This window comes from Lichenostomus cassidix, chromosome 2, assembly GCF_008360975.1.
Source record: "Lichenostomus cassidix isolate B80296 chromosome 2, HeHo_3.0, whole genome shotgun sequence".
In the NCBI taxonomy this organism is placed as follows: Eukaryota; Metazoa; Chordata; class Aves; order Passeriformes; family Meliphagidae; genus Lichenostomus; species Lichenostomus cassidix.
This window is the reverse complement of record NC_139482.1, coordinates 48,242,403-48,256,379: the sequence shown is the minus strand read 5'-3', so window position 1 is coordinate 48,256,379 and position 13,977 is coordinate 48,242,403. Positions and strand designations below refer to the sequence as shown.

Here is a 13,977-nt window from a genome sequence, read left to right as displayed (position 1 = left end):
CCTGTGTTTTTCAAATGACCAGCATTTTCTGTCAATGTTCAGTTTTGGTGCTGTGTTCTCAGTGGAGAGGAACCATGAATGTCCACCTGATGCATCAGAACATAGATCTATCTTGGCTGAATTCCAAATGTACATTTGCTTTCAGAGCATATGCTTTCAGATTGCTGCTGGAAAATGGATTTTGATTTATAGCGTAGTTAATCGGAACTGTTGAAATGAAATAAATGAGTGGAGGCTGTTTGTTTTTATTTTTCAGATTGCAGTCAAGAGTATACAGACTCAACAGGCATAGATTTGCATGAGTTTCTCATTAACACATTAAAGAATAACCCCAGGTAGGTATTTCCTGCATTAGAGCTGACATTCCTGAAATTACAGCTGGCAGTCTTTGACTTCCCGTAACTGTACACTGTGTTTTATTTTATTTGTTCTGGAGATGGTTATGAGGGAAAATGTAAAGGAGGTAGGCTGTTAACTGAGAAAAATGCTATAAAAAGTCATCAACTTCTACTCCCCCATCCAGTCACCCATTGCTTAATTTCACTTTCAGTAACATCTGGTCTTTGTCCTTACATTCTTGTATACAGCTCTATGTGGTGATTGCAATAATATATTATAACTATTGTGGTTGGAGATTTGTATATGAATATGAAGTAGCTTTCTTTTAGCAGTGCTGCACACAATTAAAATCCTGTGCTCAGTGCCAAATTCTGCTCTCAGTATTCCCATAGTTTTCATTTGGAGCTACAAGCCCATCTCATTAAATTTGCCTCTAAATATCCAAGGAAAGATCAGTAATATTTTTATACATTGTAGTTTTCAATGTTCATTTCAGTTGCATCTGTTAAATAGGTACCGTGTAATTCTGCAATTATTCCCAGGAGAACAGGGAATTACTGGGTACCTAACAGCTTGTATAACCTCTTGTATAGGTGATGGAAGGTCCTTCAATTGCTTTATCTGTGCAAAATGAGAAAGTTCAAAAGAGCTAAGGAATGATGGGACTCTGTCAAGCTTGGAAATGTGTGGAAATATGCCGGGGGATCTTCCAAATGTTTTTGACAAGAAAGGAGGGGGAAAAGGAACGTCTGGGACCTTCCAGTTGAAAGCAGAGCATTTTGCCTGAGAACTACTGTGGCATTGCCTCCTGAGAGCCATAGTTCAAAGGTGGTGTTTCGCATTGTGCTCCCTAACTAGATTAGATGTGTCCACCTTTCTTGCAGCAAATCAATGCCTTGTGGAAGAGATGTCTCAGGAAAAACGCTAAAAATTTCTGTGGGTAGCAGCTCTTCTTGCGAAAGATCTAGCTTAGCTGGACATCTCATTTTCCATCAAAAAGGGGTGAAAAAAAACCAAAGCTATCCATAGCAGTGAGAGTCTTTCTATGCAATGCATTGATTGCAGCCTGTTGTGGCTGGAAGTGCTTTCAGAACATAGTTGAGCTCACAGAAGAGTGGAATCTCTCATGTATGTCAGTGAAGGTGCAGCAAAGCAGGCTGTACTCTTTTGCAGATGAGCCAGGGTAAAAAAATCATGTTTCCTTTTTAATGCAGGTGACTGACAATGCTTGCAAAATAGCCTTACAAACATTGATATATAAATATTTTCCTCTAAAATGTCTATTCATAGTTTATGATACAAATCCTTACATTTCTTTTTGACAGGGACAGAATGATACTTTTGAAAATGGAACAGGAAATTATTGATTTCATTAGTGACAACAAGTAAGTTGAGTTCCACACTTGGTTTATTAAGTCACGTGCATGTGTTGCAGTGTGGGTTGTGCGAGAGATACACTCATATGGACCACAGTGCTCCTGAGGGCTGTTATTGGCACGCTGCAAGAGCAGGCTTTTATTTCCTGACATGTGGTGGGAGTGCTTAAAATACAGTAGATGTAAATGAAAACGTTTTGCTTTTCATTGTGTTGGAATTGCACTGCCTTTGCTCATTTAGATCCAAAAATATAATTAAATCTTTTAGTGTAGAGGATAAGCAAAATTGTTATCTCATGGCTTTTCCTTTGTGCTATGTTATTCCAATGTGTTGGAAAATAAAACTGAACTTAGGTGGAGGGATTCTTGCTACTATGTTCTCTTTATCATAAAATATTCCTGCAGCTTTAAAAGTAGAGTCAGAATAGCAGCAGAGGAAAAAAATATGCTGACGAGAAATAAGCATTCTGTTAGTAATAGAGAAAAAAGGAGTGTTTGCCGACCTAGATCTTTCCAGAATTGCCCTGCATCTGACCTTTGAGAGAAAGGCAGAAAGCTGTTGCCAGTGTCTCAGCAAATCTGTAGGATTGGCTGTTCAGGGAGCGTGAGTGCATGTGGGGGACTGGGGGATGAGTTCTTCCCAACACACAGAATACTGACTAGGTACCGTGAAGCATGAGCTTTGTTTTCCCAGTGTTGCACATGGAAATGTGCTTATTAGAAATTTTAAAATTAATTCCTTTTTTTTTTCCCTTTCAGCCTTTCTGTAGAAAACATACGTAAATGCACAATGGAGAAGTTTTCAGTTAGATTTCTGTCCACAGAATTATCAAATGTATTGCTGTTTTCATTTATTTATAGCTTAGAGGGAAATGTAATTATCGATGCTATTTGTTTCCTTTGTTTCTAGTAATCACTATAAAAAGTTCCCTCAGATGTCATCGTATCAGAGGATGCTAGTGCACAGAGTGGCAGCTTATTTTGGAATGGATCACAACGTGGATCAGACTGGAAAATCTGTAATTATCAACAAGACCAGCAATACAAGAATGTAAGTAACAACACTGTTGTGTTTTTCCTTGTTCCTTTCTCAAGACAAGAGCTGGTTTGTACCATGACTACGTGGTGTAATTTTTTAATATATTTTTTTATTTATTTTTATAGCAGGAGTGAGTGCTGTTTGTTTTTTCTAGGTTGGGAAGGGAGAGCAGGGCTCTCATGGTGAGGTTATCTAAGGCTATAAAGAGACATAAGGAGAAGTCAACCTAACTGGTCTTGGAATGTTACTTTTCCTGATTCCTTAGTGTCACTACTTGGCTAGTGAAATAAGTTCATTGTTTTGCAAGTCATACAGCTATATTCTTAATAACCCAAAGATATTTGGAAGATTACCTCTTTCCTTGTTGTGGCTCTCCCTGCTTCAAGAGTAATTTTCTGCCCAGCCTGATTATTTAGGGTTTGGTTCCCCTCCACCACTTGCCACCATTCATTCCCTTTTCTTCTCCTCCCATTCTGGTTCCACTTTATTTTCCCTTCAAATCTCACTGTTTGACTACAGTGTTTCTGTGAAATTCAAATTCCTTCTGATAGTCCAAATGCATTTCAAAATTCCTGGCAGGTTAAATGTGTGCTGGCATGAGTTCTGTGCTCCTCCGTGAACCTGTATGAAGCTAACCAAAACTTGATATGAGCTGCAGTAATGTGTCCATGCCTAATCACCATCCCTTCTTCTGCCAAGTGCCACATGTGTACTAAACATAGCCTTGCTCTCCCTCTCCACCTATATAATGAAGAGGAAGTAATTACAACTGGGTAATGAAGTTTTGGTATCTGGTATTGGAACAGGAAAGCCCTGTTTGAAAATTGTGTGCTTCCTGTATTCAATTAGTAGGAGAAATATAAACATTTATTTCCTTTATATATACAGTAGTTAGGGATTTATTTATATCCAGTTGCCGAGTGTATTTTTTAAAATGCTATTAGCTTCTCCTGTAGAAGGGTGGAAGGACTTGGGAATGACGCTGTGCAGGGCTGGGAGTTAGACTTAGTGATCCTCACAAGTCCCTTTCAACTCAGCTTGTTTTTTGATTCTGTGACTACCTAATTTTGCAAGGTCAAAATCTGAGCCAAACACATTGGTATTTGCTATTTCACCAAGCCTAAAAATCTTCCATGTGAATGTAGTAGATTTAGGATAATGGACAATTTATTTCAGATCCTTTTCCTGGGCTGTCCCTGAGAAACTTGGACATCTGTGAAACAGCACTTGGGCATTAATGTTTTTAAGGGTTTGAATAAAATTGTTGTGCACTAACAGTTTGACTTTCAGAAGTCAAAAGAATTGCAGTAGCTCAATAAAACACTCAGGCTGCAAAGGCTTAGCCTCAGAGTCTGGTAATACCTGCCCCACTGCAAGGGCTATCTTTGGTTGTGAATAAGAAAAAGCTGGGTATGCAGCAATCTGGTGTTCAGTTTTGAGCTGAAAATTAGTTCCCTCTTAAACATAACACAATCAATCATATTTGAATGCTTTTTGAGCATTCCTCTCTCTTTATAGTCCTCCCTTTTCCCTTCACATCTGTGTCACTACCGTAGTGCACCAACTGCTGCAGGTCTTTCCTCACAGCATTGCCTTCTCCTGGTTGACTTGATAATAGAATAACACTAACACATTAATATCTGTAAATGCCTTGCTCTGTTGTGTGGCTGTCATCTCACAGATGGGTAGCACTGGAAGCACTGTTAAAAATGTGCTTCTGGAGAGGATACTGGAGCCTTCTTCAGCAGTCAAAGCTTCATCTGAGTGCTCTGTTGAAGCTGTGGCTTCATGCATGGTGGGAGGGAGCAAGGAAGGCTGTTTGCTAGGTATGAAGTGTCATCCTTGCAAGCTCAGCAGGCAGGATGTTGTAGGGATATAACAGATCAAATGGCCCTTTCAGCTGTGGTTCTTGCAAATGGGAGGTGAAGCCAGAAAAAATTGGTGCTGACACCATTCCTGTCAAGATATTCCAGAAGTAAACACAGGGCTTTGCCCCTCTGTTGACTGTAAGCATGGCTGTTTTGTAAGCACCACACAAGCTGCAGATTTCTTTCCTCTTCAGTGAGTTGGTGGTAGGTAACTGGATTATATGATGCTCATATTGCCTTGTGGTGCTTCCAGTGTGTTATTTACATTATTTTGATACTACCATAAAATAAAGCTTTTGAGAAGTGGCTGTTTCTTTTCATAACTGGAGGAGATTGCATGTTTTTTTTCAAATGTCCCTGGCTCTGAAAGAAAATAGTTTGTTATTATCTAGAGTGAATAAGGGCTGATGAGATTTTATTATCCGCAGCAAATACTGTGTAAGTTCCACATCTCAAAATGTCCAATGTGATTTCATATGTTCTGCATTTCTCTACTCTCAGAGGAGAGAGTTTTGTGCAGTTCCAAATCAACACCAAATACTGGGAATGTGTTGACTCTATTAATTACTACTTGGACAGTATCCAGAATACCGGAGAATCTGAAGAGCGTCTGAAACGCTGTTCAACGTGGTTATGCTGTGCTGTAAGCCTGAGCCTTGATAGCTTTATGTGAATTTATGGAGAGGCCCCACAGACAGATGTTCTGACGATTTGCATTTTGGCAATAAATTATCTCTTTATGGCGTGTGGTTTCCAAACTACTCTAGCTACTGTGGAGAGAGAAGAATATTCTTGCATACTCAAGAATTCATAAATTCTGCGCTGGCTGTGACTTCTGTGTACGTGTGCCTGTTTGAGAAGAGCATATGACTCTGCAGTGCGCCCTGTGGGCTTGAATAAGCACCTTGTGCACCTTTCTTTGGCTGAGTGAGGGTTTGTGTCACATCTCTGCTCCTGCTTGCAGGCGATGAGTTCTTCCCTGGCTCCAGGTGGTGAGGGGCATTTATCCTGTTCAGCAGAGATCTCCCGTGCTCACTGCCTGCAGGTGCTTGGAGGTACAAGTGTCAAAAGAGTTAATGGTTTTGAGATGAAAGGGCTGGCTGGAAAACTCTGGTACCAACGTTACCTTACGGGTGCCTCGGAAAGAACTTGTGTGTGTCAGTCAGGGAATGAGCATATGAATGGAGCAGATCAGGGCATTTCAGTGCTTTCATCAATTGGCTGTCTTAGGGCAATGTGCACCCACTTTTATGTGTCTATGCCTGTAAAGTACGTACTTTACGGAGGTTTGGAATATGGGAAGATGTTTATTGAAGAAGTTGCAGCTGGAAGGAGGGCTGCGACTTCTCTGTTCATCCGTGCTGCTTTACGTAGAGGGAAAAATGATGGTAAAAAATTCATTAGAATTTGAACCTCTGGTAGTGCAATCCTGCAGCTTTCATGAACTCTCAGTGAAGTCTCTCTTAAAAATACAGTCAGACAATAAAGGCAGTTTTTCAGTCTGAAGAATATTTCTAATGAAGACCTTAATCTTAGAATCTAAGATGCCTTTTTTTCCTTTAATTTTATTGGAATGTGAAGAAGTCATGCTGTTTTCAAAGCTTTGTTTTAAGAAATGAAATTTTAAGACAGTGGTGACCTCAACTATCCAAGTGTTTGTTGACCTTAATAAAGTTATGTCTCTGTACTCTAGATCTCATTACAGAAGAGTGGATTCTAAAACCAAATTTTCTTTTCATAAAATTTTTGAAATTTAAAGTAGGTAAAAAAAGGAGAACAACTTCAAAAAATATATACATTTTCAAGATCTCATGTCTTACAAAGTCCTGCCTAACTAAATCATCCAATTCTTGAAATCTTATTCTCATCAGTATGCATGAGAAAAATTGATTAGAAAAGGAAGGAGGATTTTGTTGTTATTTTGTTTTTATAGGCAAGCTCAAATACTACTGAAAATGGGAAGTCTGCTTTGCTCAGTGTGAAACTGCTCTTGCGTCACCATTCTAATGTATATTTGTCTGTCATCTGTGTCTGCCTGTCATCTATCTAAAGATACACAGAAATGTATGGGCAACTTAAGGCAGTGAAATATGATATGAAGAGAAGTTTGGAATTGAGGCAATATGTTAGATGGGGCATCCCTATTTGGAGCCAAAAAATGTGTACGTGCCACCTTCTGTTCTGCATATTCACTGATAATTCCTATCAAACAACTGGAAGTACTTCAGAGTTTTTTGCAGAACTGTTCACATTGTTAGATGTATCAGTTCAATCAGATTCATTCATTTGATTATCTGTAGATAGGTGGAGAAGTGTAGGGGAAACGTGCTTGGTGTGCTTGGTAAATTGAAAGGGTTTTCATTTGGTTGAGATCATCAGCCATGTGACAGGCATGTCTGTACCACAGCCCACACATGCATTCATGTACTTTTTTGTGTGTGAGTGGCAGGGCTCATCAGAACCAAGAAGGTAGGATGCTTATGATATATAATGCTGTGTTTAGACATTTTCATACATTCTGAGGGTGTAACATATCTATTATGAATTTCATACCAATTCTCACATCCTCGGTTCTGACTACTTTATTTTTCAAGAGCATTGTGAGTTACGATCCTTGTGATGCATGGGTTTTTTCCTACTCTTAATATTATGCTGGCTCAGTTGGAATGTGTTTTGGTGCCTTTGAGATGCTTCAAAAACTTGAGGCAGTATTAAGCTGTTATGTGCTTTACAAGGGTTCCTTATAATCTAGAAATGAACTGTATCAGCAGAAGGAGACATAATGTTCAAGCTCTATTTTGAATAACCTGCAAGACTTTTGTAGTTTGACATACAATCTGCGTTATTTTGCCTCCTCTGTGTAAAAGCAGTTTGAATTGAAAGCAAAGAAGAAAAGTTCTTGTTGGGTTTCTATTGTGTATTCACTGAATGATCTTGCTGTAGATAACATCTATACTAGTAAAGTGCACTGTGACAATATTACCATCTTCAGAGTCTGAACTTTTGTACAGGATCCTACAGGCACTTCAGTAAAATGGCATTCACTGAACATGGCAATTTCAATGAAGAATAGTTTCTAGAAATTTTTTTTTACCCTAGGCTGAAGTGCCAAGAAGACTTTCTTGAGATTCCAAGTGTTAAAGCCTTTGGAGCATGCATAAAAGTATGCCTTTCCATTTGACTGAATAAGGTATTCAGTGTAAATTACTTTAATTTCTTTAAGCAGTTTTTTGCTGATGGGAAAGATGGGACATTTTAGTGATACGGGAGTAGTGACAAATCTATATCTGAATGCAAATACCTTTTTTGTAAAAACTCAGTCTAAGCAATTCAATACTTGCCAGAGCATTTGAAGAACAGTTTTGTTACCCTCCCTGTTGTAAACCAGAATAGTTATCTTGCAAAGGGTTTACTGCATGGTGTTATTCCATCTGGGTTTAAGCATCTTATGCTGTTCTTAATTATCATGTACACACAGAGAGCAATGATCTCACGTGAGCAAAATTGCTTTTATGAGCCACATGATGCATGGAAATGTACATGAACCCCCCTTATTTCTGCTCTTATTATTTTCACTGGAGTCTGGCATTATATTTTTTTCTTCAAGGGACTATGAAGTCAGAGGACCTCTGTTCACTACAGAACAGTTCCTCCTTGGCTACCAAGAAATAAACAGAAACTGGAGATTTCCAGACTTTCCCTCTGGTTCACAATTGCTCACTTGATGTTACAACATTGTGTGCTACAAATGTGTAGAGAAATAAAATGGTGCATAGTAGAAGTATGCAACTAAAATTAAGAAACTGAATAACTGAGAAATAATACTGTAATTAGCTGAGACATTTTGGTTTCAGATGAAAAAATACATTATGTGACTAATAATTTGGTAAGGACACAATAAAAGAATAATGTATAATAAAAACTATGAGGTTATGTAGCTACATTGTAATATATGTAACATTGTAATATCAAGTAACATTAAATTGGTTTTGAATTAGATTGGTTTTAAATTAGATTAAATTGGTTTTCATAGATTTTAGGTTTTTTCATACAAAAATAAGCTGTTTCTTTCAGTCTGGCATTAAATTAGAAAAAAGTTTGTTTTGTTAATGATAATTTATTTAGGACAGCCTTTAGTTTTCAGCAAGCATTCTGTCATTTTAGTCATATATCTCTTTTACATGAAAGATACAGATGAAAAAACAGTACACTTGAATTTGAGTTGAATTTGACCCTTAAATACTGGCTTTGTTCTTACTTCAGTGTAAATTGTATACTGGACCCATAGAAATTACTTATTCTGTGAATGAGATGTTAGGGTTAATGAACCAGTTCTAATAGCTCCCATATTAAATTTTCATCTAATGTAATTTATTAAAATCAAATTGTTTATAATGGTGGACATGTGCTTTTTACAGCTGTTCTATAGTGTGATGAAATACTAGTTAAGTGTTAATCAGAAGATTACTATGGTAATTCTTCTATTTTTTTTTCTTTTTAATCTTTATAATCACACCACTTAATAGTATGAGTTTTATTAAACCTAGAAGGTTACTGTCACCTGCTCTGTGTGGGTAGATGGAAGGTTGCCCAGGAAGAGAGTGCTGTGGAATAGCAAGTAGGTAATTTGGTTGAAGGAAGCTCTTTCTTGCATGAGTAATTAATCCTTGTGCTCGTTCAAGCTGTAGTAAGAAAGTGCTCATTAATCAAGATGCTGTTTGGTCACTTATACTTTCAAATCACTGGAGAGAGATCTGGAAATCTGAGATGGCCCCATCTGAGATGGCTTTCCTCAGAGGTAACTGTGCATCAGCAGTAGGTGAAGTAATGTATTTATTCCTGAGCATTTCAGAAATAAGGTGTTGATATTTGAGCAGGTAAATTTTAGAGGTGGTTCAGATTGGTTATAAAATTGCCTTTTGCTCTTCTGTAGCCTGCCTCATTTTTCAGGTAGGAAATAGGACTCACTGAAATGTAAAAAGTATTAGGAGTTTCGAGAAACCTTTGTCCATTGTTTTGGCTTGCTGCTTCCAAGGTGGCCTTGTGAGGCTGTCTCTGGCAGTTTATTAAAAACAGACCCTCTTATTTGGGCCAGGGATTGTTCAGAATAGGAATTCTGATCCATGAGTCTTCCTGCTAGAGATGACAGAAATGTTCATGGCATGAAGTAGAAGTCAGAACAAGAATTTGTTATGGTATTGTTATGGTAATATGTAGACATGGGGCATTTAAAGAGGACTGAAAGTTTCTTCATTAGCGTGCTGGTTTTTGGTGAACCATCTTCAAATCTTCAGTGGTCTTCAACTCTTGGATTTGCTTCCTTTTTCTCTCTCTCTTCCTTGTTAATTTTTGAACTTCTGAAATAGAAAAGTGTAATTTTAAATAGATCACAGCAGTTATGCAACACAGTAATTTTCAGCCACTTACAGAATATGCCACATCCTTAAAATCAGATATTAATGAATTCCATAATAAACTATGCTACCACTTTTGAGCCTTTATTAGCTGGAAATAAATTGGCACTGTGCAAGATGTTCAGTCTCAATAGACACCCTGAATATCAAGAATTAAACCCAGTTGGGGAGAGAGAGCAGCAGAAGCAGGTCCCTCAGTAAAGAAAATAATCTTACTTTGATCACAGGAGGACAGCAGAGCATTTTGAAGCTCCTAGAATGGTCCTTGCCTGAGAGAGGATATCGTGCTTCTTGCCCCATCTATAAGAAGAGCTGGTATTTGGTTGTGCCCTTGGCCTGCAGGCTTCTCTCCTGTGTTCGAAACTCATGTTCTGGGCAAAAAAATATTAAGGTTTGTACTCAAGCAGATACTCAGGGAGCCAAGAGGGACTGTTTTTGCATCCATATCTTAAAACAGGATGATTTTCTGGGAATAAGTTTCAGGAAAGCTTGTGAGAGTCATGAGTTGTGTGATGATATCTCAACGTTAGATTGGGTTTTATATGTACTGCATCTTTGAAATCCCTCAGGATCTGGCCCTCTGCTTGGTCCCCGCACAGGATAATTTGGCATGAAAAGGATTCCTGCAGCATCGTGACGGATGGGTGAGGGTGACATAATAAAACCTCATAGTCACTAAAGGATAAATGCTTCCTTGAAGCATTCCTGCCTCTTTTATTTTTTCAGTCCTGCCAGACTTATTTGCAACCCCAATTAGAGGAGAAGAATGCCTGTGAAAATAACTTGTGAGTTTCCACATCCCTGTTTAATAATAACTGCAGAACATGTTCAGAGGCCAGCTGCTGTTCTGCAAGAATAATACAGAATATATGATCTTATACTGGCAAAAATGTAGCATTTGGTTTTTGCAGATTTTTTCCCCCTGTGCTGCAGAGAAGGCAGCACCTTGAAGAACTGTCTTGTACAGGATTGAGGTTTTTTTATAGCTTTTAATGTGCTTTTACCATCATAACAGAAGTTCTTAGTGACTCATATGATAAAAGCAGCAATCTGTTAATGAGGCATTTAGCTTCAAATGCTTGCAATGCCATCTTGAGTGGTTTTGAGTATTAAGTTGTGATAATGTAACTGCGCTGTACTTTAACAATTATCTATATTTAAATTCCCACTCTGGATTTTTGAAACCATGTTTTAGCATCCATCAGCCACTAAATACATAAAACCTATTTGAAGGGTGTCATTTCGGGGCCTCATTCTTGAAAAATGTTGTTCTGATAGAATTTAATCCACTAATTTAAATTATAGGGCAGGAATTCTGCTTTTTTCGTCAAGCTGGGGCCTCTTGACAGTGATGATATTTTCTTCCAGGTTCTGTAAATTCTTAAACTCTCAGAATATGTTCCTGTGCCTCCATGATCAAAACAGACATCTGTACTGCAGATAATACAGTTTTGCCCTTTCAGGTGTAAAGCAATGAGACAGTAATGCTTATATCATTCTTCTAGGGTAGTAAAGTGGAACCCCAGGAGAGCCTTCAGCCTAAAACCAAAAAAAACACACAGCAGGCAGATATAGTAGATATTCACAGATAGTCACAACAGGAAAGGCCACCATACTGTGTCACAGCATGCCTTCAAAATAGAGGCCAACGTGATGTTGGACTGAGCAATCAGTTTAATTAAAGACAAGTGTAAATAACAAGAAAACACTGTTAAACCATCAGAGCACCTGCATAAGAATGCCCTAGATTTTCACAACTTTTCTGAGTCCTGTCCGCAGCAGCGGTTCTCCCCAGCTCTTGCTATTCCATTGCTCTCCTCATGGCATCCTTGTGTAAGATCTTTTTTGTCAGTCATTTATTTTGTTTGCCAGATGATGATCTTGAGAATACCCCAGGTGGTGTTTTTCCCATTCCTAGCCCCATTACCCTTCCTATTTTTCACTTCTTGTTGCCATTCATTCAAGAGAGGAATATTAACAAGCTGTCCCATGTAATATGCATCAAATGAACATTGCATTGCAAATACAAAATTCAATTTTTTTGGCTCCTGCCCACCCCAGCTATCTCCCCTTTTAAACTTGCATTCCTATGTGGGGTTCTTTCAGACAGCTGCTTGGGTGTTACCTGTGAGGCTTTTGCAGATGACATGCACTACAATGCTTGCTAGATTTTTTAACTGCATCAGGCACTGTAATGGCAAACCCATCTTTTCCACACATGATGAGGTTGTTGCTTCTTTTGAAAGGCATCTTGCAACAGCCTGTGTGCTTTGGAGCTGTCAGAACCATATGCCTCATAATAAAGATTTATGTGCTGTATAGAAGTCAACCCTGACAATACCAGACTGTTTGTGTTCTCTGCTAATGCAGTGACTAAGTCTTCAGAACTGTGACATTCAAAGCTCATGCTTGTCTCTTTCCATTTGTCCTTTTGGTGTGGAGTGTGTGCTTCGTGATTCTTAGACAGTTATTTCAGAGCTAATTAACTTATTTTTAAATGAGTGTGGATTTCCTCCCCGCCCCCCCCCAGTATTTCTTGTCTTATCTCCTGTGCAAATAGAGGTCTATGAAACTGCATTAGTTTGCTTGGCAGACTCAAGGAAATGCCCTGTTCCTTCCTTAGTCTGTGTATCCTAATAGCTATTACCATTCTGCAATATGTTTTTAAAATCTGTAATTTGATTAAATAGTGAATACCTGGTTAAGGTAGTTAAGGCTTGGGGTTTTTTCATTACTACTTACAAGGGGTGACTCAGAATCAAAAGCATTAAATGAGCGTGTAATGGAGAATTCTCCTTAAAGAGTCCATGTAAAAAAATATGCCTGGAGGATGAACTCTGTTTTCTGTCATCCAGAGATAAATTGAGAGGAACAATACTGAAGTGAATGGAAATAGCTCACATTAAAATCACCATAATGATAGGGGAAAAAATCATCTAATGATATCAAAAACCTTTTTTTTTTTCTTTTCCTTCTGGCACACAGAAATATTTTGCTGCTTACTCCAGCTTTACAATTTCCAAAATACAAACGTCATTGTAAGGAATGAGTCCAGAAAAGTGCCTTTGGGGCCTTGCTGAAGTAAGGACAGCAGATAGCTTTTAAGAAACTGTAAAATCAAAAAGGTAAATGGCCAACTTGCAAAAGAAAGAACAGACACAAAAACCATCTAAAAGATAGTGGTGGAGTTTTGTTCCGCTATGAATTTGTTACTCTATAACTGACTTGGTGTTTCACAAAATGACAGCATGGTTAAAGTTGGAAGGATTGTGGAAGACATCTTGTCCAATTTCTGCTCAAGCAGCACCACCTGGAACCAGTTGCTCAAGACCATGTCTAGGACCATCCCTCAGATGGAGACTCCACCACCTGTCTGGGCAACCTGTGTCAGTGCTTGGTCACCCTTACAATGAAATTGTTCGAAGTACGGAAATAAGAAACTTCACCCATATCTTGAAATGACTTTTGCAGTATTCTGCCGACACAAAAGTGGGGCTGAAAGAGTTGAAATGATCATTGGCTGCCTGGGAAGGAGCACAGCCACAAGAAATGGGGACACAGTATTGCCCTGATATTTTACCTGGGTACTCTCCCCAAGTCTGGACCTGATACTGCGCCGAAGTATGTAGAGGTGCTCCTGAGCCAGGGAAAAACACTGGATAGTAGGGTTGATGATGCCTGTCATGTATTGTGTCTGGTCATTGGTTAAACTGATCAGTTGACACAGTGATCTCTTTTTACTGTGTGGGAAAAAAAAGAAGATTAGGAAACGGTTTAAAGTGATGGGAGCAGACTTTGCAGAAGTTTGCACGTGCTCAGAGAGTTTTGGGAAGCTTTACTGGCAAAATGTTTGGGTGCTGCAGGACACCTACTGAAGTTGGCTTCCTGGAGGTATCCTGATGGCACCAACATGAATATCATGGTGCTACCTTTCAGGCAGC

The 13,977-nt window shown here is 38.7% G+C and overlaps 1 protein-coding gene across 22 annotated transcripts in view; it reads left to right on the top strand.

The window, feature by feature from the left end:
• The window catches only part of ARPP21 (cAMP regulated phosphoprotein 21), a 197,137-nt gene that overhangs the window by 101,927 nt on the left and 81,233 nt on the right, over positions 1–13,977 (top strand). For all 22 annotated transcript variants that reach the window (XM_085051488.1, XM_085051484.1, XM_085051498.1 and 19 more), the window contains 3 exons: positions 257–335; positions 1,665–1,724; positions 2,626–2,766. In XM_085051488.1, coding sequence (XP_084907614.1) covers positions 257–335; positions 1,665–1,724; positions 2,626–2,766 — 280 coding nt within the window. The remainder of the gene's footprint in view (positions 1–256; positions 336–1,664; positions 1,725–2,625; positions 2,767–13,977) is intronic.